At 35.6% G+C, this 27969-nt stretch overlaps 2 protein-coding genes across 5 annotated transcripts; both read right to left on the bottom strand.

Moving 5' to 3' along the window:
• Window positions 1-8878: 8878 nt before the first annotated feature.
• LOC145600575 (protein FAR-RED IMPAIRED RESPONSE 1-like) lies at window positions 8879-9448 on the bottom strand. Its single transcript, XM_081656459.1, has one exon. The coding sequence runs from the start codon at window positions 9446-9448 to the stop codon at window positions 8879-8881; it is 570 nt and encodes a 189-aa protein (XP_081512585.1).
• Window positions 9449-21539: 12091 nt separating this feature from the next.
• Window positions 21540-27574, bottom strand: LOC145601375 (protein FAR1-RELATED SEQUENCE 5-like). Of its 4 annotated transcripts, none has more exons than XM_081657384.1 (7): window positions 27353-27574; window positions 25756-26055; window positions 25445-25674; window positions 24822-25119; window positions 23326-23943; window positions 22690-23003; window positions 21540-22264 (listed from the first exon to the last, which is right to left on the bottom strand). In XM_081657384.1, exons 5-6 carry the CDS (start codon window positions 23914-23916, stop codon window positions 22785-22787), a joined length of 810 nt encoding a protein of 269 aa, XP_081513510.1. In that variant the 5' UTR covers window positions 23917-23943; window positions 24822-25119; window positions 25445-25674; window positions 25756-26055; window positions 27353-27574; the 3' UTR covers window positions 21540-22264; window positions 22690-22784. The 4 variants fall into 4 exon arrangements, with proteins under 4 accessions (XP_081513510.1, XP_081513511.1, XP_081513512.1 ...); XM_081657385.1 differs by having other exon boundaries at window positions 24822-24960; XM_081657386.1 differs by having other exon boundaries at window positions 24822-24960; window positions 25756-25933.
• Between the last annotated feature and the right edge of the window lie 395 nt (window positions 27575-27969).

The following is a 27969-nucleotide window of genomic DNA, read 5'->3' as shown; positions in this document are numbered from 1 at the left end:
GTCTCATTCCCACCCAAAACCATTCCCGTGCCACCTTAAAGTATGTTTTGGACTCTCCTTCATGCCCCCCTTCCGGAGAATCGTGGTAAAGTCGGAGCAAAAACTGTTTCGATTCGGATTTGGGAGGAATTACCAAATGACCCTTGTAAAAAAGTGACCACCATTCACTTTGAATCCAACAGCTCCTTCCCCTTTCTCGATTGACACTTTCAGCCCCTGTACCCATTCATCATTTTTAACCTCACTCTCCAATTGATCCCAGTCTACCCCCGAACCGCAACTAAAACCCCCAATTCTGACTCTCCGGCAACCTCGCCGCACCTAGACAACGCGTCAGCAATGCGATTAGCGACCCCCGACTTATACTGAATATTGAATTCAAACCCGATTAACTTCCTGACCCATTTCTGGTATTCCGACACCACTTCTCTCTGTTGTGTTATGAACTTGAGGCTCTGTTGGTCGCTGCGGATGAGGAATCCCCGCCCTAAAAGATAGTAATCCATTTTTTGAACGGTTAAACAAACCGCCATAAACTCTTTCTCGTAAATCGACTTTCCCCGCCCATTCGGTCCCAATACTTTGCTGAAATAGGCCACCGGCCTCCCCTCCTGCATTAACACCGCGCCGAGGCCGAACCCAGACGCGTCTGACTCTACCACAAAGATCTTAGTAAAATCGGGCATCACCAAAACCGGCGCCATAGTCATCGCCTCTTTCAACTTCGCCGCCTCCGACCACCCAAAATTGTCCTTTTTGAGTTGGTTGGTGAGTGGTTGCGCTATTTGTGCGTAGTGGAAGATAAAATTCCTGTAGTAGCCAGTGAGGCCTAAGAAGCCTCTCAAATCTGAAGGACTTTGGTGTGGGCCACTTGATCATGGCCTGCTACTCCCTCTCTTGAGATTATGTGGCCCAAATAGGTTACTCTCTCTTTACCAAATTCACACTTTTTCATATTAGCAAATAGAGAGTGGGCCTTAAGAACCAGCAACACTTCCTTCACACGGTTGGACATGTTCCTCCTTGTTGGGGCTATACACGAGAATGTCGTCGAAGAACACTAAGACAAATTTGCGCAAAAAAGGTCGAAACACTTCATTCATCAATGATTGAAATGTTGCCGGAGCGTTGGTCAACCCGAAGGGCATTACTAAGAACTCGTAATGTCCTTCGTGTGTTCTAAATGCCGTCTTATGGGTGTCCTCCGGCCTCACTAAAATTTGATGGTAACCCACCTTAAGATCAAGCTTGGTGAACACTCGGGCTCTGTGTAACTCATCTAGGAGCTCGTCAATGACCAGGATGGGGTATTTATCGGGCACGGTTTCTTTGTTTAGTGCCCGATAATCCACATTAAAACGCCACGATCCATCCTTTTTCTTGACTAGTAGCACCAGACTCGAGAAGGGACTTGTAGAGGGACTCGAGAATGACCAGACAAGTTTAAATGACCCAACTTGATTGTAACCCGCAAATTATTAACTAAACCCGACTTGAACCCAAGAATGACCCGACTTGGAAATGACCCGATTATAACCCGCAAGTTTTTGACTTGAACCGAACCCGACCCGAACCCGAGAATGACCCAACTTAATTATAACCCGCAAATTATTGACTTGAATAGAACCCGACTCAAACCCGATAATGACCCAACTTGGAAATGACCCGACTTGATTATGACTCGCAAATTATTGACTTGAACCGAACCCGACTCAAACCCGATAATGACCCGACCTGATTATAACCCGAAAATAATTGACTTGAACCGAACCCGACTCGAACCCGAACACGACCCTAACTAATTTAAACCCGTAAAAACCCGAATTTAACCCGACTTGTTTTTCACCTGACCAGAATGTAACCCGACCTTTTATTGACCCGACCTAAACCCGACCCGAACCCGAAAAGATGTATGACCCGACGTGACCCGAATCAAGCATGACCCAACCCGAACCCGACCCACATAGGTCCTGACATTAACCCGTATTGACCCGACCCGAGATGACCCGACCCACACAAACCCGACTCAAACCCGACCCATTTAACCGAATTGACAGCTCTACTGAGAAGTACGTTTTGCGTCGTTGGCGGAAGGACGTGCAACGGAAGCACACACGAGTTAAAGTGGCGTACCACGATCCATTGAAGACAGATGAAGTGAGACAGTATCACAAACTTATGGGTATTTATGAACCCATTTGCTCTAAGGCTTCCACTTGTAAGGAAGGTGTTGAGGCTGTGGCAGAGCTTTTGCAATTGATGGATGTGAGAGTTGATGAAGTTTTAGCAATGGTAGCCAAAAAACGTGAAGAAGCAGAAAAAGCAGCAATGGAGAGTGCTAATGCTGCTGAAACTGAAACTACAGCTGCTACTAATCGCACACCCTCATCAGTTGGACAAAACAGCAGAGGTAAGGGCACAAACACAGCTGGGGTTCAAGGTTCAGGATTGACAAACACTAGCACACCCGGTAGTGTTTTTCAAGGCAGTTGTGAAGGTTCAGCCCCCGGTGTGATTAAAGACCCACCCTTGCCGAAAAAGAAGTCACATCGAACTACGAATGTACGGTATCCCTCTTGCACAGAGAAAAAGGGAAAAGAAAAGGCTGCCACCAGAGAAAAAAATGCAGCAAGGGCAAGAGCAAAGAAGGCGACAGCTGTTGCGGCTGCCCAAACACCTGTGTCTTTGTCACGTAATGAATACATTAGATCGGTTGGAGGAATTCAAATGAGGGATGTTGATGGTTCCTTAGAATACTTCACTAATCGGAGTGGAAACTTTGGTGGAGTTTTTGCAAGTCTGCTTGGAGTAACTCCTCCTTACAACAGTATGCGTACCCCAAGTTCCCATCCCCTCCTGTAAATGTATCTTAAACAATGACTCGAATATGTATTTTTGAGGATAATTGTACCCCTGATTTGTGGTAATTATTTTTATGCATTTTTCCTGACATAAAGAATCAGGATTTGTAATTTTCTCTTCCTTAATATGTTGTTTAACAAGATTGCTAGAAAAGGGGGGTTTGTAGTGGTACTATCTGCATATCAATACTGTACCACTCAGACGCAAATGGCACAATTTAATTAAAAACCGAATAGGTGGTACTGTCTGCATATCAATACTGTACCACTCAGACGCAAATGACACAATTTAATTAAAAATCGAATATGTGGTACTGTCTGCATATCAATACTGTACCACTCAGACGCAAATGGCACAATTTAATTAAAAACCGAATAAGAAAGATAACAAAAAGGGCAAATAGGATAAATCACAACATTCAAAATATTACTTAATTAGATTTGATCATAAACAACTAGTTCAACATTACCATACTGAAACTAATAGAACGTTCAAACTGAAAACAACAAACCCTAGAGGATTTTTTTCACAACATAAATCAAAAGGCAGATATAATTGGCTATGATTAGAGGTTATCAGTTGAGTTTTTCAATGGTGGAAGTTGAGTGACCGTAATCACCAGATTCCTGGGCAGATACTTCTGGCAACCACCGATCACGCACATGATACGGAGCATGGGGTAGGACGTCTTTGGGGCTGTCGGGGCTCCTCTATCGTACTTGCCATTGTCTCGGCTTGGGCCTGTGTGGTGGAATGACCTCCACCGACGGTTGCACTCTTCCGGCACTTGCTCCACCAGCCTCTGTGGATACCTGTCCAGCAACCGTTGCCCCTCATCCAGAACCAACACCAGACATCCTGTTTATGGCCGCTGTCTTAGCAACCTTGGTGGGTCTTTTCGTCCCCCCCAACCTGAGAGGACTTTTGTTGACGCTTCTGGTCTTTGTGACGCGGGTCTCTGCCTTCACCTTCTGAATGCTAGCAATGACCGTCGTGACATCATGTAACTAAGCCTACAAGGCACTGCATATGTACTGATGATCTTTTAATTGCTCTATTAAGATATTCTCCTTCATTTGGAGGAATTGTAACTCTGAGTACTTTGGTGTATCAGATTCTGACTCTACCATTGGTTGTTTGCCTTTGTTTTTTTTCACCATTTTTAGAAGAAAAGAAAGCGTTTCAACAAAACACAAAAAAAAAAAAAAAAAAAAAAAAAAAAAAAAAAAAAACTGAAATAAATTTCTAAAAGCTTTGAAGAAGAGGAAAGAGACAGGCAAAGAAAACAGATAAAACTAATGGGAGAAAGATAGTTGAAATGGGAAAATGGAAGTTAAATAAATAGAGTGGGAGGAGGAAGTTAAATAAACCCTTCAACTCCCATTTTCAGTTTCCCCTATGTCTTCGCGCCATTTGATGTGACGCAATTAAATAGGTACCATTTAATGTACCCAATTTCAAGATGGCACATTCAATCGTAAGTTATGTACCACTACATATTTTTTGAAAAATATTTTACATACAGTGCTGACGTCATTGATTCATGAAATGGACGGTTGATTTTCAAATTAAGCACATATAAGTGACCCTATTACTTTGTGAAACATCTTGTTTTGGTACATTATTTTAAAACACCTTGTTACACAAGAGCAAAAAAAAAAAAAAAAAAAAAAAAAAAAAAAAAAAAACATGAGGACATAATATCCCCATCAAATACATTTCCATAGGACAAGAAATAATAGACCTTTTATAACTTGAACAAGTATCACTCATATAGCGGTTATTCGTTTGTCGTATATCATAGAGGTAAAGCGCACAATGATTCAGTACTAATTGTAATCTTGATTGAAGGTCTTTAAAAGGCTTAACTCCATGTCAAATGTGTGAATAAAAACTCATCAACAACAACTTCACTTAATTTTTATCCAACTTCTGTACCACTGAGTAACTAAAGGGACATTACATTGTTCAAAAACGTACCATTTTATGGTACATACTCTAGGGTACCACTGTGCAAATGAATAACATATTAGGGTACCACTATGTCGTAATGGTACTTTTTAAGCTTAAGTGGTACATATTTTTGTATGGCTAGGTAAAATTATTCGATAATTTGCAACATCTACTAATTAATAATGGCCCGTTCAAACGGAACATTAGAGTCAATCAAGAAATGTTCAATGGTAAGTACATATCATTGATATATTGTTCCACCAATAGGGTTGAGCTACTGAAGTAGGTGTACTTAATAGGGTTTAGCTACTGAAGCAGGTGTACTTAATTAAGTGATTTAAGATTTTTTCATTCATTGGCCACTAACTACACCACTCTCATTTATATGAACACTATCACAAGTACATTTGTTAATGTTTGTAGCTACTTACGTTTTCTTAGCTTACTGTGTTGGACATCAACCCTAATCAACCCAAATCACTTGTTTTAGGGAAATTCTTGTTCTTAGTGACATACTATATAGTCGTTGCCTCGTTGGTTGTTGGATGTCTATTATGAAAACCCACAACTATGATTCAAATTAATCATTTGAACACTTTCCAAGTTTATCTTAAATCTAGCCAATTTGAAGGCCATAGTACAGTTATGTACCACTGGATGATTTAGTGGTATATTCCGTATTCACGATGGTATAATGTACCGTTAAACATGTAATGGTACTTTACAGGATACAGTGGTACATATATGGGTAAGTTATGCTTGGACGCTAAAGTCCTGCTGCTTTGGTAATGCAGGGGCCCCACATGAAAATATAACCGCGCAAAATTTTAGTATTCTCGCCATCAACACCCTCCCTACCCTTTATATAACCCCATTAACAGGAAGTTGGTTTAGATTTGTCAACCAACACTTACCAAAATATCCTCTTCACCAAAATAACTTAATGTCAACTAGGTCCTCAGCCTCTTCGGGTTCCCGATTTATTCGCCGTCCGTGTGCTTCCCCGGATATCTCATGGATCTCAGCCAAAATTTGCAACTGTTTAGGGGATGATTCTACCCTAGTGGAGTTTCGGATCTCTATGTCCGAAATGAATCCGAAGCGGCCGTATTACAAATGTCGTCACTGCGGGTACTGGGAATGGGCCCTAGAAGCAGACCTCGTCAAAGACGGACCACCAAACAACATAGGCATCGTTGTCCATAGGGCGGACATGTTAGAGAAACAACACGTAAACATCGTTAAAATTGGGCTTACAATCTTCGTCATTGTTGTGCTCCTTTATATGAAATTTTAGGTACATCTTTGTCTTTATATTAGACGAGTGCTTCAAGTAGTAGCCCTGTAATGTAATTCCCAAATATTGTTTAATACATGAAATGTTTAACTGTCTTTGTTTTAGTAAAGTCAATTAGATTAAACTTGACAGACCGGGACTTTCGTAATGGTACAATTGTAACATGGTAAATGTGCCATTCAAAGCAAAAGCATTCATAACATAACAAAAGTTGATTTAATGATGTACCACCGTATACTAGATAGTACATTTTAATTCGGTTTCTGCATACAACGCATTGTTTGGAAAACGAAACATAATAACATAGAAGACTTAAAAATAACCAACTGAGGAGGAGCATTGACCAGAGTAGTGCATACAATCAGTCGTCGTCCAGACCGAAGTCATGGTATCCTTCCCACAGATCGATGTAAGGATCATCGTAATTAGGCTCATGCCCGTCCCAAAAGTCACCGGAATCTGGATTGCACTTATCCTTAAACCTTTGCTTTGCCACGTTCAACCGATTGACATACCACGATGGGTAGTCGTCGTACTCAAACGGCTCCCTAGTGATGAGATCCAAGTGTTGCATCTCATCGTACCCATTTTCCGACAACATCTTGCTTTTAAAATACATGCATTGTTCCTCACTAGAGTGGATCATATCAAAAGGATCCTCTAGAGAGAAATTCATCCACTCTACTGTGACATGAACCACGTCTTTATCGTAGTCTGATGTGAAATCATGGCCAAGTAGCAAAATAGCAAATTCCTCACCATCCTTACAATGGTGTTCTAGCATGTATTCCACATTTGCGACCCAATCATAGTTACACATAAAAAGCTCCCAAAACTGCATCCAATGCCTACAATACCACCCTGTTCGCATGCAATCTATAATCGTTTCACGGAATTGTCAAAGGTTAACACTAATAGCAATCTTGTGAGAATCCACAAGGTAGTGCATAAAACAATATGCCTCTTTCTGAAAGTGGCCGGGACCATCCATTTTAAACGGCATAAGGAATGGGTACTCGGGGTGGAAATCGATCCCGGTTATGGGATTTTCAATCCCACCACGAATTATTGTGGCTGATTGGTGCAAGAACATTAACTCTTTACCTCTTTTGGGGAGGTAAAAGTCTCGAATTACTCCATTCACATCGTGATAACCATTTTTTTTCATAAACTCTAACCGCTTCATAATTCCCCGTAGTATCTTTTTTTTAACCACCTTGTTTTCATCCACCACTCTCTTTCCGGCCATCACCCTCTTGCTTCTCTGGCCTGCCATTTTTTTTTAAAGTGTGGCTAATTCCTACAGTATCAAGTTAATTGACCAAGTATCAATGTCTCTTATACTACTACACTGCACGTAATAAATTATCTCCCCAACTACTTTGTGTTTGTGTCTGTTTTACACATTCAATAATGGTTTATTGGAAATACCATTGGTGTATAAATATGTTTAAATGGAACATATATACTACCATTACATCCAAACCTTTGATGCTCTACCGCGCAATTAATTGTTTCCTTTTTAACATAGGGGTAAGTCATATTTAGTTTGTTGGGGCTATTAAAGAAAGAAATAAATCCACATATATGAGATCACATTTTAACATAGGACATGTATGTCACATACCCCTCAGTGGAACTTCACAATTACTATTGTACTTAAATTCGTAATAGTGGTACATATGTATACCAGTCAGAAACTAGTTGTGTTTGTTATGACGAGACATCTCTGTGAGCTAGTGTTAGTAGTTGAACCACTGCTACGTAGGGGTGGGTAGAAAGTTGACCGTAAATCGAAATTAATTAAAATGGGTTAAAAAAGTAGCTCCGGGGTTGGCCACAGTAAAATATCAATTGGTACATATCTATACCTAATATTGGGGAATACTTTTTAAGTAGTATATATATGTACCAATGGGTTATGAGTGTGTTTGTTTTGATAAGACAGCGAGTGGATGCACTCGTCACTTACTGTAGTAGGTTTACCACGATAACATGGTAAATGGCAAATTTTCAAAATTAAATTTTTCCCTCCCAATGAACTAGAATATTTGATCTTAGCTCACCCTCACTCACCTCCAATTGCTAAATTTGGCATCCGTATAACACTTTTGGAACAATAACTCCGCTGGGAAATCAGTGACTACGGGCCTGACATAACGCAGTGTGTTTGAGTCAGCTATTCTTTCAGCTTCCGCTCTAATCGACATAGTATCACAATACCAAACAACAAACTCAGACAAGGTGGTGTGACTGTCAACATATCCTTTAAAAAAATGGTTGAAACTCTCAGATCGTTGCGTTGTTTTCATTCCCGCCCAAAAGAAATGCTTCAAATACGGAGGGATCCACATGTGCCTCTCCTCATACAGCCCTGTTTTCACAAACAACAGTGTATCCAAGTATCAATCACATACAATGGCCAATACAATCTCATTATGAATCTGAGTGTGAATATGTGTGTGAGTGTGACTGTGATACTGTGAAACTGAAAATATAAAAGAAGCTGAAACCATAACATTTAGCATACAATTTGCACCACATACCTTCAAGCCACTCATTGTCTTCCAACTCGTAGTACAAAATTGCTTCCTCCCAACGATCAACAAACTCATCAACTTCCAAACTCCCATAGATAATATTTTCCAACTCTTCCTTCATTGCATCAAAATCCTCAAGCTTACCTAGGTACTTCCCAAACTTCTGAAGAATGTGCCATATGCACCACCTGTGGCACGTATCAGGCATTGTGATGTGTATAGCTTTTCAAATAGCAGGATCTTGATCGGTAAGGATAGCCAAAGGAGCTTTACCCCCCATGCAGTGCAACCATGTTCTGAAAACCCACGCATACGTCTCCGCAGTCTCTCGAGAGATTAAGGCACACCCAAACAATATACTTTGCCCATGGTGGTTGACCCCAAGGAATACCACAAAAGGAAGATGAAATTTATTAGTCAAGTAGGTACTATCAAAACACACTACATTGCAAAACTCCTCATATGCTGCCCTACTACGCGCATCTACCCATACAACATCCTGCAACGCACCATCCTTCCCAAACCTACAAAGATGAAAAAAAATTTGATTGTCTGAACTCATTTTGTTAAAGTACTCAATCATCCCATTAGCATCGCCCTCCGTAAGCTGAAGTTTCTTCTTCTCCGCCACTGCATTCTCCAAGTCCTTTTGAGTAAAAGCCATCTCCTCCACTCCATTGCGCTCACGTGCAAAAGAACTATACATCTGGGATATTTTTACCCTAGACTTCTTCGCATTTTGAACCTGCTTCACCAAGTGATTGTTCTTTTCTAGCAGCTCATGCTTCCGAAACATCGATACATCCTTCGCCTTTCTAGCTAGGTGTAACAATGTGACCAACATGCTCCAAAATCTGCTTTCGAATTACCCAGTTTCCATCCTCATTCACACTAGCATATATCTCAACTGGACAACCACATTTTTTTGATTTGCGCTTCAAAGCTGTTTCCTCATCATGTGCCAAACCTTCCTTTAACATATCTACTTTACGCTTCCTTGAAGGTTTCCCGTAGCACTCACATGTCCACTTTGCATTCTTTTTCTGCTTACAACACCTTCCTTCTCCCAATTCCTTCTTCACCTTCCTCCACCCAGCTGCTGCCCTAACAATCCCAAACCCCCTCTGTCTACCATATCTCCAAAAATAGGTATCTACCTCTTCCCAAATACCAAATACCATGCCCACCGCAGGGTGTGGTATTTCCTCCTCCTCCTCCCCAAAAACAGTCTCAACCATCCCCCTCCTCTTAGGAGTTGTAAACCCTGATCCACTTGCACCTTCATCCCCTACAACCTCTCCTGCTTCTTTAAACTCATCGTTTTCTAATCCCTAAGCACCTCCCTCGCTTTCAACCTCATCCACATACTCAAATACTCCTTCACCATCTTCATCACTACTACTCCATTCACCCTCAACTCCTATTCCACCAACACCTTCTTCTTCATAATCTTCAAAATCAAATCCAACACCAACACCCTACATATATCAATAAACCAAACTATACATAAATACATAACCGTAACATACACATTGACAAATCGACTACACTGATCATATATTATTGCACATACCACCATTAACAAACAAAATCACAAAATCAATTCTACTGTCTTTGATATTAATCATATTGAATCAGATTGTAACAATAACATACCAGATCAAATGAATCATTTCTACTGTCTTTGACATTTCAAGCCCCTTTAAATACACATAGTGATTAAGCAGCTCCCATAGCCAATATTATAAAATTTACCAATAACTATCAAATTAACATGTTTATACAAATTCATCATATTAACAACAATTCGTTACATTACTGCAGCTACATTCAACGCACAATGACCAGAATTATACATCCATTACTCTTTAACAACAGATCCACCAACAATATGAACAGTCGACAAACCCTAACGACAAATTCCTTCAATCAATTGATAATTAGCAGCTTATAACACAGATAGTGAACAACAATTACGAATACTTACATTTTCACTATTAAACCGTAGCTCCCTTGCGCAAACATTACCACCTTCCTCACGCATGGCTTCAGCTAAATCGACCCCCAATATATCCACTAATTGATTTCGCATCTTCTCAATTGGAGTATCAAATTAATTGTTCGTCAAATCAACTCTAATTTATCAATGTATTCCGAATTCAATTCTGGTATCGCCTTCCTCAATTGACTCCATCCCCTTTTCTGAGTTTTTCGAAAAGAAACAGAAAAAAAAAGAAACAAATTGAGGAAATGAATACTTGCCTTTTGTTTTCCCGCTCCTTATTTCGTTTCCCGTTATAAGATTAGCCAGCTACTTGCTCCGTTGTACATGTAAGAATACATGTTGGCATTATTGGGCCCACTTCCTTACACCAACTTCACAATAATCACAGCATTGCCATCCTATATGTTTAGAAACATATAGGAGCTATGCGACAAGGGTTAATATATATATATATATATATATAGAAATGGGATCATATGAGACCACATCCCTTATGTGAGAACCCTATTATATGTGAGGACTCATTATAACCGTTGGATCAATTAGATCCAACGGCCACAATTAAATCCCGGTCAAACAAAACTCCTGCGTTTTTTCTCTCTCCTCCTTCCTCTTTCACGCGCTATTTTCTCTCTCCTCACTCAATTTCTCTGTTTTCTAATCTCTTTCTCTCTGCTATTCTCTCTGATTTTTCATCACTACTTCTTCAATCTTCATCAATTCTTTGTCAAGGTGAGTTTATTGTTTATATTTTCGTGTTTTTCAATTAATTTTAGGTCACATTCAGTTACATTCATCGTTGATTTTCGTTTTGATTTCCGTTTGATTTTCGCTGATTTCAGCTCACATTGTTTATCAATTTGTGTCGATAATGTTTTACTTTGTATTTTTCATTGATTTTAGTTTTATTTTCGTTTTTTTGAGTAGTTATCAAGTTGATTTTGCCTTATTTTTGTTATTGTCCAGTTTTTTTGTTTTTTTGGAAACCTAGAAATCACTGATAATTTGTGCTATTATGTTGACTTTAGCTTGATTTTAGATATTTTAATTATTTTGTGTATTTTAATTTGATTTTTGGTTTACTTTAGTTCTCAATTATGTTTTATTTTCTGGTTTTATCTTATTTTTTGTTTGATTATAGCTTTATTTGAGTAATTATTAGTTGATTTTAGTTTTAATTTTGCTTCATTTGAGTAATTATCTTACATTTTCTTTGTTTTTTTTTTTGGAAACCTAGAAGTAATTGCTATGGATTCTGCAAATGCAAATGTTCCTCAAGAAAATACAATGTATGTGTTTCTGCTCATTTTATTTTTATTATTTGAGTTATTATTTTTTTTTTTGTTGTTGTAGATTAGTTGATGAGTTGTATTACTTGTATGGGAGTTCTTGTAGATTAGTTGATAACTTGTTCATTTTATGTTTTGTTGTTCATTTATGAAATATTAGCTTTTTAACTGTCGGTTTACTGTGTGCTTTAATGGTGATGGCATTACATCATCTATTTACATTGTGTATACATTGAAGGCGCGTTTATATAGAGATAATATAAGATTCCTTTTCTTGATAAGATGTTTGTAGATGTTGGTTAATTGATTGATGTTAATGCTGGTGTTTGCAGATATTTCTCAAAAGAGCACATTCACTTAGTTTATAACATGATAAGTGTGACACAATACTTCTTATTTAGTGTATAGTGTGTTTATTAATTGATGTTTACCAGAAGGCATGGTCATTAGTTTATAACATAATAATTTAAAGTGTACCACTGTAAAGAATAACAATTTTATATAAGAAAAATTTCCACTACCACAAGAATTCTTTGAAGTTTTGGCTCAAGAGAGTATTGGACGAAGGTGCTATGACACTGTTTCAGGAAAATAGATTATTGAGTCTAATTTGTAAGAGTACCTCCGAAATTTCCACAACTTACAAGCAATAAAAAGTTGTAGATTATGTTGGGAAGTAATTTTCAATATATCTAAAACTGCCACAGGTTAATACTTGTATGTGAAAGCAAATAGGAAAAAAACTGTTTAAGATGGGAGTACAGGGCTCTCATCACTTTTGTTTGTCTTAGAAATTCTCACAATCAAAATTCCCTGTGCAATGTTATTACTATCGTCACCACAAAGCTACCAACTTCGTCGTGTACTTAGTTCGGCTTTTCACATCAGAAGCCAAGAAGCTGATAGTTTGAAGGCGTTTTACTATTCGGCTTTTCACATCAGAAGCCTAGAAGTTAGTTCATTATGTTGCACATCAGGTCTTAAAGTAGATATCAGTGAGAAAGAATTTGAGTTTAAAAACAAGTTCTCTAACTTCTTCACAGCTTTGATAGTAGTTGATAACTTGTTCATTTTATGTTTTGTTGTTCATTTTAGCACTAAGTATTTGTTCATTTGACAAATGAGCATTTAACTATTTGCTCATTTGAGAAATGAGCAATTAACTATTTGCTCATTTGAGAAATGAGCATTTAAGTTTTTGTTCATTTTGTTAAATTAGTAGCTAAGTATCTGCTCATTTGACATCAAGGATACCTATTTTGTTGAGCAGGACATCTGTTGAGACAGGTTCTGCTGTTAATGTTGGTGAGCAAGATGCAGCAGGGCCTGGATAGTTAGGAGTTATTGTTGGTGACCAAGATGCAGCAGGGGCAGCACAGTTAAGAGTTGGTGGTGACCAAGATGCAGCAGGGGCATCACAGTTAGGAGTTGTTGGTGGTGACGAAGATGCAGCAAGGGCAGCCGTTGTTGGTGGTGACCAAGATGCAGCAGGGCCAGCACAATTAGGAGTTGTTGGTGGTTCTATACAGCCACAATATAAAGGAAGGAGTTTCAAGACAGGATCTTCTAATGGCAAAGGAAAAATGGTTTTAAAGGACACATTAAAGAAAGAAAAACAGATGATTAAGGTAGTGGAGATGAAATCCAGCAATGAATTGCAAGGTTTGAAGTCAGGCAATGAAGTGGAAGGTTTGAAGTCTCACATTCATGGGACATTGCATAGTCGGATGTCACCCTCATCCATTGTTCAAGTTATGGAATCAGTTTTACTTTCACAAAATCAGTTGAAAGCAGTTAGAGATATAGGATTTGGGTCGATGGAGTTTTTGAAGGTGACCCAACTGCCTTTGCGGTTGGGTTTATGGTTGGTGCAGCACTTTGATGCTAAGACGCGCTCATTAAATATTCCTGATTCTGATCCTTTCCGTATTACTGAAGACCATGTGCATGAAGTCCTTGGGTTGCCAATAGGGGGCATAGAGATTGATAAAAATAATTTTTCCAGAAATAAAAAAGTCATTCAGCAATGGAAAAAGCAATTCCAAAGCAACTCACTCTATATCAAAATAGGGGAGCTTAAAGAGTTTTTGAAGGAGCATAAGTCAGCTGGTGCTATGTTCAAACGGAACTTTGTAGTTATTTGTGTGTCTACACTGATGGATGGTAGTCTTCTTATTTTTATTATGCTCATTTTACTTTCAATTTGCTCATTTTCAATTTAGTTTGCTCATTTCTATTTTATTTTGCTCATTTAAATTTCTATTTGTTCATTTCTCTTTTGTTTTGCTCATTTTTTTGTCAGGGAAACAAAACATGAATATTAATTCTGATATTCTTACATTTCTTTCTGATGTTGATAAAATCAAGGACTTGAATTGGTCAAAGTATATCCTTGATTCTCTCGTGAAGGGCAAGCTTTTCTGGGAAGAACGTCCAACTCGTTCTTGACCTGGGTCTTTATTGTTTCTTATGGTAATACTATAATTTTTGTTTATTTTTAATGTAGTATTTCTTACTTATTTGTTGATTTTTAATTTACTAAATTTTCTTTTCCTACTTGTTTGTAGTTATTATATGTTGATCAATTTGTACTTGAGGAAGTTCGAGCTGCACGCGAAATTCCAATCTTGAAAGGGTGGACAACAGCTATGTTGGCAACACGTGAGAAATTGGAACTCTTTAAAGGGAGGCTTGGAAATATTCGTGCTAAAAAGCTTGATGTTGGTTCTTCTAGCATGACACAACCTAAAATGGTGTTTAACTATAATTTTCTGTTTTATTCTTTTCCTTTTTATCCTACATTTTTTTATTTAGGAAAAATTCATTCCTTCTGAAGTGGAAACTCAAGTAGTTGCCAATAAGGTAATCATATATACTGTAATATTCTTTGTTCTTTTGGAAATGACCAACTAATTTTTACTCATTTGTCTAATGAGCAAGCAATTACTTGCTCATTTTTGAAATGAGCAAATAATTTTTTGCTCATTTGACAGATGAGCAAATTATGCAATTGGTTACGTGTTATAAGTAAGCTTGGTTTATATTTGTTAGGATATTTGCTTTCAACTTGTTCTAACTTTCTTTTTCTTTTTTTTTTTTGTTTTTGTTTGATTTTAGGAACAATCTGATCCAATTCGTACAACAAATGAAGAAAGTGAACAAGATCCAAGGAAGGTATTTATATGAGTTTTCTGGAAACCAATATTAATTTTGTGTTCATTTTTAGACATTGTTTGAACAAGAGTATTGATCCCTTCTAATTATGCACTCCCCCCCTCCTCCACCCCTTAAACACACACACACAAACACACACAATTATTCTTGTTTATTTGTCATTCTTCAATCATAATCTGAATCAATTTTTTGCTCATTTGTGAAATGAGCAATTAATTTTTTGCTTTAGAACCGGTCGTGGAATGTGACGAGCACATAAAGCCTGAGAATAAAAGAAAAGGAATTGAAAAATTAAATTTTAAAGAAAAAAAGAAGCCAGATCTAATAAAAAAGAGAACATATTATATTCTTGAAATTACCATCAACAACAGAAAGAAGCAAGTGAGAAAAAAAATGAAGAAGTGGAAGGATTAATACTTTTTTCTGCTCTAGTACTATTGCTTCTAGTTATTTTGTATCAGCTTTATTGTCTTCTTAGATCTTAGTGCATGGTCATTAGGCAACTTCTACCCGTTTTCCTATTTCTTGGTGTTGTCAGCCTAGTAGTCTGTCAAGGTCATCCTGCTTTCTCTGTTTTGTTTGTTTGTTTTTTTATTTTTTTATTTATTTTTTTTTAACCTCTGCTTTCTCTGTTGATTATGTTTGACCTAATTTCAACACATATAGGTTATATGGTTGTGTTAACACTCTGAACTCCATCTGACTTTCTTAACGGCCTAAGGAACACAATATACTAGTTTATGTGCATATAGTGTGAAGCAGTTAGTTTTTGTGGGAACACATTATCGTAAAGGGAGCTTTAACGAGGGTAATGTGTTTCTTCTCATCAGTTTGCAAGACTCATTAATTGAAGTGAAGTTGTAGTATGTTGAGCAGATCTTAGTTTTAAGTTTTGGGAAAAGGAAAGGGGTGACTTGGCATTGTAGTTTGTAGAGTTCTTCTCAGTATGATGCATAGAGGCAAGTGGACATATGCGTGCTTTTGCATTACTCATATGCATCTCATGAATATAGAAAAAGTATTTTATGTAAATGTTGGTCTTTGGTTACTGCAATCTTGTGAAACTCATTTATGATAAATATGTGGATATTTCTTGTGAGCAGGAGCATTATAGTTCTTAATTTTTTGCTCATTTGTCAAATGAGCAATTAATTTTTTGCTCATTTGTCAAATGAGCAAAAACTTCAATGCTCATATAAAGTTCAATTTGCTCATTTTTATATGACTTTGCTCATTCAATATCCACTTTGCTCATTACAAATCTACTTTGCTCATTTCATATTTACTCTTCTCATTTATATTTATCTTATTTATGTATTTTTTTTTATTTTTTTTTTTTTTACAGAAATGCCTTATGGAGCTTGCAACAACATCTACAAACCTGGTCTTGGCATACATGGATTTCAGTAAAAAAACATGAAGCTGCCATCAAGTATTTTCCAAACATCGAGAAGATACAAAAGTTGAAGGAAGATGCCATGGGGATTTGTGATGAGCATAAGATGAGCTCCAAAACTTTGACTGAAGATAACACTCTTTCATTTAGCCAAGATGAAGAGTATTGGCAAGATCCGGCAGTAATTGAAGCTTGGGATAGGTTTTCTGAGATTTCAAGCAACAAAAAGCATGCTGAATCTTCAATCAATGCAATGGTTGTTCATCCAAATGAATCGGAACCCATTGATGTTTCTAAGATTGCTTCTGAAAGTGTTCAGATAGCAAGTTGTATTCCTGATGTTGGATGTTTAGATAGGGCTGCTAAAAATGTGTTCAAAAAACTTGGAGATTCAAGTTTCAAATCTGCTTCAGGACGTTCACTTCCCAAAGGATCTGGAACTCCTACATTCAGTTTAGGAGTTTTTTCTCAAGAAACTGATTCTCCCCCTAGCAATGCGCCTACTGAACCTGTAGTTGCTTCTGTCAGTGCACAAGTTGGTGCTTCTGTTGCTGATGCTTCTCAAGCTGTTGGTGATGCTTTGAATGCTAATCCTCAAAATCTCATTTCTGATGGTCAAGAAGCTGTAATTGTACATAAGAGAAAAGGTGATACAGAAAAGAAGAGTTTTATTCCAAAAAAACGCAAACCTCAGCCATCAGTGCTTTTTAGATCACCTTTTAAGTCTGGCATTATGATAATTTACAATCCATTATCACCATGAGCGTCTTGAGAGCAATGTTTGCTGATGATAAAATCGTTTGTAAGTATTTTTTATCTATAGAATTTATTATCTTGTACATTAACTTCCATTTGTTTTAGTCATACTAACTTTCTTTATTCTTTTTATGCAGTGAACCAGTATTTAATGGAGAGAATGGTCTTGAAATTTTGAGATTACATCTTGAGAAGCTTTATAATAAAAATAAAGTTGATACAGAGATCATTAATGCTTGGTGTAGCATTCTGAATTATAATGAGCAGTTTAGAGATCCAAATTCTCCTGCTCGTTTCTTTTTTGACCTTAGTGCTACCGTAAGTTCAAATTCTTTCATTAATTTTGTTTTATTGAATTATTTTGTTTTTTTGTTGTAATTAATTTTTTTTCTTTAACATGTAGGACTGTCTTATTCACTATGAGATAGATTCTGTTGCCCATCGGAATAAGATGTTTTTTGAGGTTGCTGAGAATGTGTACATGAAATCAGTTGTACCACACAAAGATATACAACTTTTTTTCTTCCCAGTTTATGAAGAAGATCATTACTATTTGGTATGTTTTAACATTACCACACTGAATGGTAATATCGAGCTTTTTGATTATAACGAAGATGCTGGAGATCATAAACAGCTTTTAAAACATTTGGTATGGTTAAAAAGTTAATCTCTATTCACATTATGTTTGTTTCTTTTACTTGAATGATCAGATTTTATTATGTTTGCTTATTTGATGTTTTTATTTTCAAAGAACTGCTTTTTCAAACTTTATTCAATGTGAAGGAAATGTACAGAGTTCTATTTTGGCAAATGATATCAAGCGGATGGAAATTTCTGTGATTAATGGTTCATGGAAGTCTTCGGATAAAAATCATTTGCATTGTGGAGTTGCAGTGATGAGACTCATGGAAACATACATGGGTTGTGCAAAGTGGGATCCTGGTTTGAAGAAAAATAATGTAAGTCTTTCAGATTAGTCTCATTAACAATAAGATGTTTTGGTCTATTTGCTTACTTGTTCATTTCATAAATAAACAAAGAAATGTTTGCTCATTTCACAAATGAGCAACTAATTCTTTGCTCATTTAAGAAATGAGCAATTAAGTTTTTGATTATTTGTTAAATGAGCAAGAAATTACACAAAGAAATGTTTTCTCATTTGACAAATGAGCAAGGATTTACTTGTTCATTTCATAAATGAGCAAGGATTCCTATCAAATGTTTACTTTAATTTTGAGGTCTATGGTCCATTAATCTAGCAATACCTTAGGCCATTGCCTTACAAGTTACAACTGCAACTTGTGGTGTTACTTTTACTGGTCACTGAGGAAACTTGTGATTAGGTTGTTGGACCTTATGCAGTTACGCAACTTGATTGATTTTAAATACTTAACGGGTTCATATTTCTGCTACTGTATATGGCTTGGCTCATCAGAGAATGATGATTTACATTTTATTGCTCGAGGGTGTTGTTTGTTAGTGATATTAATGGTTTGGGCATGCACTTTTGTAGAAAAACTTGAACTCCTTTGCACTGTAGTTTATGGAGAAGTTTTTCTTGCCCAGAAAACAGTTTTGCAATAGATTGCAAAACAGAACCTGTTTTCATAGTTTTTGACTTCAGTGCCTTCAAATAACCGACAAAATCTTTGTACTCCGACTCATGAAGTTTCTGTTGGACCTGCAAGGTCAAGAGAAAGCATTTGCAGTGAGCATTTATTCCATCTTAGATCATAAACCAAATTGCTCTGAGCCCATTTATTGTGTAGAGAAAACATGAGAATTCCTGGATATTACCAATGGTTAGCTTGGCGTACAATAAATCATGATAAACGATACAAAGCAAACAGGAAATCATCCTTTTCATTGCTTAACTTTCAAAATGCAAGCCTAAAAAAATACACTATTGCTCATTGTTGTGGGTTAATTAAAATTAGTTTGAGCCCTTAATCCTTTCAGTTACTGTCTTATAAATGTTAAATGAAATAAATGTTTGCTCATGTTATTGAAATCTCCTTAATTGTATAGGGTTTGATTATGTTATTTGTTTTGCAGCTGATAATCTTGGCTAAACTTCGTGAAAAGTACACCCTGGGAATAATTACAAGTGAAGTGAACACTATTCAATCTGTTATAGAAATTGCTCAGAAGAAGAAAAGGCAAAGTAAAGTTTCTGTTGTTGACAAAGAAGAAAATGCTGAAAAAGAAGAGCCGGAAGAAGAAAAAGTTCAAGGAAGAAAGAGCAAAAGACTAAAGAAAGAAAGTTGAATGTTAGGGAATTAAATAGTTAGTAGTGATGATTTGTCTTTTTTGGTTTAGGGAATTGGGTAAATTAAGATTTTATCTACTTTTAAGTAGTCTTTGAATGATGTAAAACTGATTTATAAACAGATTTTACCAACAGAAGCCTACCCTTTTTTATTATAGTGATGATTATATCCCTACCTTATAAAAAGTGAGAGAATACTCTTATGAATAGTGTATGGACATTTATATCCTTAAAATTATTCTTTTACATATTTACCCCCATTGATTTCAAAAGCCTAAAAATTGTCTCTTGAATCACCAAAATTGATTAATTATTTGTGTTTATTTCAATATTTAAAGCATTTTTTAGACTCATCATTTTTTACAAAATATATAATTATATGATGACTTGTTTAATTTATTTAATTTGTCTCATCAATAAATACTTAAAAATTACTATGCAAATCGATATATAAAATACCATGTATGCATAAGACATAAAGACCACCAATAATAATTTTTCTTAAAGGGCAAGCCATTTGCGCGCGCGTAAGAATCCCTAGTTTGAATTAAAATTCAATCTTTTATTTGTTTTTACTTCACATACCTTGTTATATACAGTCAGTATTCATTTGAAATATTCGTTCATTTGAAATATTCGTTCATTTGTTAAATGAGCAAACAGATGCTTGCTCATTAAATGATAGATCAATGAATTCTTGCTCATTTGATAAATGTTCAAAGAATTTCTTGCTCATTTGATAAATGGGTAAAGAAATGTTTGCTCATTTCACAAATGAGCAACTATTTTTGCTCATTTAAGAAATGAGCATTTACCTTTTTGATTATTTGCTAAATGAGCAAGGAATTACTTGCTCATTTGATGATTGAAAAAAGATATGTTTGGTCATTTGACCTGAGGAGAGCTGATTTTGGACTGGGAAATGAAACAGGAGTGCAATTGTTCCAATTTCATATAATAGCTAATTTGCTCACTTGCCAAATGAGCAAATAATTATTTGCTCATTTGACAAAATGAGTAGTTAATTATTTGCTCATTTGATAAATGAGCAAGGAATTATTGCTCATTTGAGAAATGAACAAATATTTAGTCACTCATTTGAATATGTTCTATTTTCAATTCAACAATATTTGCAAAGCATTAAACTATGATTAGTACAAAATTAATAATATATTATTAAATATAAAAATTCAACAAAATCTTATATGTATATAAAAGTACCATTATACTTTTTTGGACAATTTCTAATATCATGATGACTCAATTCACCACAACCTCTACATAATCTCTTCTTTTTTTGGTTTTGTTCTACAATCTTTTCTTTTTCTCCCTTAAGCCTTTTTTCACTTCTACCTCTTGTTTCAACATTTGACACATCAATCTCAGTCGCTTTCTTTTTTGAAGTCTCTTCATTTGATACATGAACTCCAGTCCCTTTATTCTTTGAAACTTTTGGAGGTTTGACAATTATTTCAGTTGGCACACTAGCTCCAATCAATAGGTCAATGTCTTGCTCTTTGTTTTTTGCACTTCCAGCTGTTGTTTCATTATTTCTTGCAATCCTCTTTGCTTCCAAATCCTTTCTTATTCCTTGAAGATTTATCACAAGGTCTTGAATATCTTCATCTTTGCTTTCTGCCAAACTTACACAAGTGTGTATCTCTGACCATAAATCATTTAACAATTTTTTCTTGTCTATTATATTAGCACATTGCTCTAACAGGTTTCCTCCCAAGTCAAAAATTGGTTTCTTTAATGCCATAGTAATCCACCTGTGTAGCATATACTACTCAGGAATGGTTTCAAACCTTTTTGCTTTCCAAACCCAAATCATATGTCTACATGGAATTCCTTGCCTATAAAATAGCTTGCAAGAACATGTGGTGTCATAGTTAGTCGGATTAAACACAACATCAAATGTTCTAGTCCGATTTCCTTCGCTTACTGTTGCAACTTCTAATTCATTTTCTTTCTTCAATTCATCAACACCACAAGAAAAACAAGCAATTTCAACCTCGTATTGAAATTCATAAAAGACAGAGTTAGTATATAAATGTGAGGCATGCTTTTCTATCCCTAGTGGTGTTTTGCACTCAGGATATTTGTGCTTTGAATCATTATCATTCTGACCTAGTGTGTCTCTGGGCATCAATTGTAGCTTCATATCTCAAGTAAAACTCAACAAGTGACACATGAGGATTGATAAAGGAGCAGAAATAGTTGTTTTCACTTTCTGATCTTGATGTTGTACGCATTATTCCTCCAAGGAACACATCTCTGAAATAGGCCGGAATCCACTTGTCTCTTATCTTGTACATATAACCTAACCACTCATGTTGTTCCAAGTGGTATTCAATCATCACCTTGTTCCACCTTTCTTCAAACTCAGCGGGTTCAATTTCAAGGTGCCAAACGCAAGCACATAGTTTTTTTAGGAAACCAGTTTCTTCTTGCATGATTGATTTCTCCACCTTATCTGGTAACTTTTTCATTATGTGCCACATACAGAACTGATATTCAGACTTCTTAAACACACTTCTAACTTGCTGGATCCTGATATGTGATCATACAATTAGGTTCATTCCCACCCATTGCCTTGAAGAATGATCTGAACAGTCATTCAAATGACACGATATCTACCTTTTGCTATGAAACCAGCAGCAAAATTAATGCAATTCTTATGATGGTCAACCCCTGTAAATGGAGTAAACACCATGTTGTACCTGTTTACACATACAAAATAAAGTTTAAATGAGCAAATAATTTAATACTCATTCCAAAAATTATCAAATAATCGATTGCTCATTTGTCAAATGAGCAAATAACTCAATTCTTATTTGTGAAATAAGCAAACAATTCTTTGCTCTTTTGTCAAATGTGCAAATAATTGAATGCTCATTTGTCATATGAGCAAATAACTCAATGCTCATTTGTGAAATGAGCAAACAGTTCAATGCTCATTTGTCAAATGAGCAAATAATTCAATGCATTTGTCAAATGAACATGCAATTCAAACCCCATATACATACTCTTATCAAAGAATATTATACTTATGGGGATATTCAATTTTCACATAGAAGTAATGAGCAATTAAACTAATTTTATTTAAAACAAAGTCATTAATTTAAGCCGTAGCTAGTAGAATTACCTATTGGTTTGGTATGTGGTATCAAAAGATACCATATCACCAAATTGAGCATAACTCTTTTTACAAAGGGGGTCTGCCCACAATGCTCTACAAAGTCAATAATCTTCATCCATCTCAAAATCAAAGAAAAAAGCGCTCCACAATAGCTTTTTCTTGGTAAAGTTATCCACGAACATTTGAGCATCGCTTCCTTGAATGTATGCTTTTAAATCTCTATGAAATTTTTTGAAATCTTCCTTAGATGCACCAATGTTTTCATATCCTCCAACAATTTCCTTCATCATTCGAAAAGTTGTAACGGGACCAATATTCACCTATTTAAAGAACAAAACAGTTTGTCACATGAGCAAATAATTCAATGCTCATTTTTAAAATGAGCAAACAATTCAATGCTCATTTGTCAAATGAGAAAAAAATTATTTGCCCATTTGTCAAATGAGCAAACAGTTTTTATTAGAACATACAGAGAATTCATGAAACATAAGAGAATTTGAAACATAAGAGAATTCATGAAACAATTCAATGCTCATTTGGCAAATGAGCAAAAAATTATTTGCTCATATGTCAAATGAGAAAACAACTTTTATTAGAACATACATAGAATTCATGAAACATAAGAGAATTTGAAAGTGTTACCTTGGAATTATTCACAATTATTTTTTTGTGTAAAATGTTCATTTTCCTTCCTTCTTTTTGGAATAGATTGCAGCTAGGTGTATAAAGTGCATGAGTATGTCCCTCATGAAATTGTGTCACTATGAATATGTTATCATCACAATACTTTAGGACAATATGTGCCTTGCACCCAACACGAGTAACGAGTCTCTTCCTTTTGATTGAAGCTTTTTCTTCATTGTTTTTCCCTTCCTTATTATTTAAATCTTTTTCTACAGTAGTCTTTCTTTTCTCTTTGTATCCTTCCTTATTGCACAAGATATACTGATATTTCAATTCTTTGCTTCTTCTTTGTCTTTTAGTTGTAGACTTCCTTGTATTGAAACCAGAAGCTAATGCATAGCCTTTATAAAATTCAAGGCCCTCTTCAAGATTATTAAACTTCATCCCTATAGCTGGTTTCAACTCATTTGGGCATATTGGATGCCATTCTTTTGTTCCTCTAGGAGTGATCAAAGGTGCTACTTTAGGAGAAACTACTATTGTAGGAGTAGTTGGCACATTTGTGATGGTACTTGATTGACTCTCAACTTGTTCGTTGTTGCTCATCATTTGTGAATATGCACCTCCTTAAACACACTTAAACACACACACATACACTCTCAATAATTAGAACTGAAATCAGATTCTTAAACAAACTTACACACACACAGACATAGATACACACTTACACACACACACACAAACACACACAAACACACACAATAATTTCAGAATCTATAATTAGAACTGAAATCAGTTTCTGAAATCAGAATTACAAGCAGAAAGAGGAGGGGGCGGGGGGGGGATAGGTTTGCTCATTTGTCAAATGAACATGCAATTCAATGCCCACATACACAAACTCTTACACTCACACTCACACAGACACACTGTTACACTCACTCACACTCACACTCACACTCACACACACACACAATTCTGTATACTGAGTGTTTTTACCCGAAACACTAAGTACTTATAGATCCTTGAATTACTTATGAATGTCATTAATATTTGCTCATTTTAATTGTAGTTACCTCATTTTAAATGTTCTATTATACATATTTAGGTTTGCTCATTTTAATTTATTTGCTCATTTTAAATTTGATTGAAAATAAGAACATAATAACAACATTCAATTGAAAATAAAAACCTACTAATAACATAATAAGAGCATTCAATTGGAAATTGTAGAACATTTTTTATCATAAGTTTAATATGACGTCATTACAATCACTATCAAGTTTAATCTGATATTATTAAAATCTCTATCAAATTAATCAAACCTAAATAATTGATTCAATTCAATCAAATAATTGATGCAATTAAACATTCAATTCGATTAATGTAATTCGAAAATTAACATTTAATTCAATTCGAAAATGAACATGCAATTCCAAAATTTTCAGAGATGTAAAATCAAAATATTTTGAACATTCAGATTAACATGCAATTCAAAATTAAAAGTACGAACAAACCTCAATGATGGATGAAATTGCGACCGTTGAAATTTGCAAAAAGAAACCGTTGAAATTTGCAGAAAGAAACCGTTGAAATTTGCCGAAAGAAGAGCATACTCAATGAATCGCCATTGATAAGTAAATCGCCATTGATGAGCTTTGATTTGCAGTCAGAATAGAGGAGAGAGATAAAGTAGAGGCTGAAGGTTAGTTTGTTAGGCAGGCGGTTGGATTTCATCTAATCTAGCGGCTGAGATTTGTCCTCACATAAGGTGTGGGTTCTCACATAAAGGGTGATTCTCACCAGATCGCGACCCTATATATATATATTAACAAGGCAGATGATATTTTGCTGAATATGTTAGCAAGTGCATGAAAATATAGTTTTAAATCTAATACATCATCCACAATTGTTCCAAAATGTCAGCTTTAAGCCATGGCAATAAAGCTGACAGTAAAGTTTTAAGCTGCATAAAACCACCAGGTTCACGAACAAGAGGATAAGAGAAAATAGCAAAACTTGCCAAATACTTTGTTCAACTTAGTAAACTTAATGGCAATGTTATGCAAAGACTTGCAAAACAGAGAGTAATCCAAACAAAATAACAAACTCAAACTCAAAGAGTAATCCAAAATTGTACCTTAATCCTTGCATATAATTGATCTAAAATCCCTTCAGGCATATCACTCCATTTAGAAACATCAAGGGGGCAGATCTCCTTCACCCAATAAGCACACTCAACAACAAATTGATTTGCACGCTCACCCACAACAGCTCCTAATGCTGGAGGAATATTAACCTTGAGCTTTCCGGGTTGAATGCTTCGCAACTTTCTATACTTGAGTGCTCTACTTGGACCACGAAAGGGACCTAATTGAAAATACATTACACAAATCAGCTAGAAAACAAAACTATAAATAGAAAACAGAAAATAAAAACAGAAAACATTACCGTTTCTTTTCTTAGGTTGTTGAGAGGTCGATGATTGAGTCTCCAAATTCATTGTTATTCTTCTATACCAAACAAAATCTGGTTTAAAACCAATCATGGCTCTTCATGTTCGAAATTTTATGCCATCGCATGTGCTTTGCAATTTTCGATGACATGAAAAGCCTTTGAAGCCTTGGCACTAAAGGAAAATGGCGTAGAACCATACATAAAACAAGAAAGTATTTAACACCATTTCGGTAACTTGGTTGAAGCCTACCTTTCAACCCTTGAACATGCATCCAACTTCTATCATTATCCATTCTATATTACATAAAACAATATATAAGTTGATACAAGGGATGGGTGGAATAAAACGCAACATTATAGCAACATAAATAAGTTGACCAATAGTCTAATGAAACAAAAGTACAAATTGACATAAAAATTTCCACATATGGACATTATGCTACTGAAACTGGACATACGCAATTAAGCATAATAAAGTACAAGCATAATAGCCATAAAAACCATCTCTAACTGAATCATTTTATTTGTCCATGTTAATAAAAGAAAAAAGTGTGAAAGTCCTCCCAAAAACCAAGGCAATAACATTCTTTATATATACAAGTTAGACATCTGGATCTTACTAGCTAAATAATGGAACCAATAGATTTGTATATTATAAGTTCATAAGTAGACAAAATGTCTCAAACATATAGATTTAATTATATGAATAGATATGATTCTAGGAAACACTTCTAGTACCTAGAGATTTCACCCAAATGGAAATTATATGTATGGTATGGAGACTCATGTACAGAGACTCATGTATAGAGCACTAGACCACTAGTAATCAGAACAAATATCACATATTCAAGGACAGCTCAATTATATATATAGAGGAGTGAATTTCAACCACTTGATCCAAATTCTTCTTGATATTAATGCTGATATTAGGACTAGACATGAAAAAAAATCACCCCATGCACATACAGCTTAACATATATAATACGAGTACTGGCATACAAAACAACTCCATTAATTAGTAACACTACACTAACACAATTAGATGTCTATAACTATAAAAGAACTATCTTGATTTTTTCATACTCCTCCACTGTAGCCACAAAAACAATACTAGAGCTCTTGATTTTTTCATTTACAGCCTCAATTTCATTTTTGAACTGCTGTTTATACTTTTCCTTTGCGTATTATATATGCCAGTATAATACTATCAAATAATCACATGCGCATAATTTCAGATAGAGTTATCAATTATCACAATTCATAGTAATCAAAACAAATTACAATTATCCCAATTCACAGTAATCAATAGCTCATACGATCAATTAAGCAATTAAATCGATAAACCACTGATAAAATACGAATAATTCTGATTTGCTTCTCCATAATCTATCTGACATTACTAGCATAAATAACAACTCCCAAAAACTTGCAGAATCGACAAATTGACAAAAAAAATTGACAAATGTAGAGCAATACTAACATGCAGCAACAAATTGACAAAAAAAATCAACAAATTAAGAGCAAGGATTTCGAAAACAACAAATTCGTACAAATCAAAAGCTTAATCACATAGTTTTGAGCCAAAATTTACCAAAATTTTGCGACACAATTAGAGCGACTTCAAGCAATGATTTGGAGCGAAATCTGACTTGCAATCTGACCGACACAATCTGATTTGGAGCAATGAATCTGAACCTTAAGAGCAAGATTAGGAGTGAAGAATTAGAGCGAAGAATCATAGATTAGCGATTTGCGATTTAGGTTTCATGCATATTTTGGGGAAAAACGTTCAGAGAGAAAAACCTATGTTTTAATTTCTTATGTCCTTTGTTTTAATAGAGAAAAACCTTTGTTTTATTTTAGTAAAATGTTTATTGACCAACGAGGGCAAAAAAGAAATTCGCCCTTTTTGCTATTGACCAACGAGGGCGAAAATGGAATTCGCCCTGTTTGTTTGAAATACAAAGACGAAAGTAACATTCGTCCTGTTTGTTTCTTTTTTGTTTTGTAAAATAGCCAAAACGTTTACTTTGTTGATTTATTTTATTGAACAACGAGGGCGAAAATGAAATTCGCCCTCTTTGCTCTATTATAGAGGACGATTTTGTGAATTCGCCCTCTTAGCTCTATTATAGAGGACGAAAAATTAATTCGCCCTGTTTGCTTTGAAGTACAAAGACGAAAGTAACATTCGCCCTCTTTGCTCTG

The sequence above is a fragment of the Chenopodium album genome, chromosome 21 (genome assembly GCF_948465745.1).
Source record: "Chenopodium album chromosome 21, dcCheAlbu1.1, whole genome shotgun sequence".
NCBI classification, from domain to species: domain Eukaryota; kingdom Viridiplantae; phylum Streptophyta; class Magnoliopsida; order Caryophyllales; family Amaranthaceae; genus Chenopodium; species Chenopodium album.
This window is presented reverse-complemented; position numbering and strand designations above follow the sequence as displayed.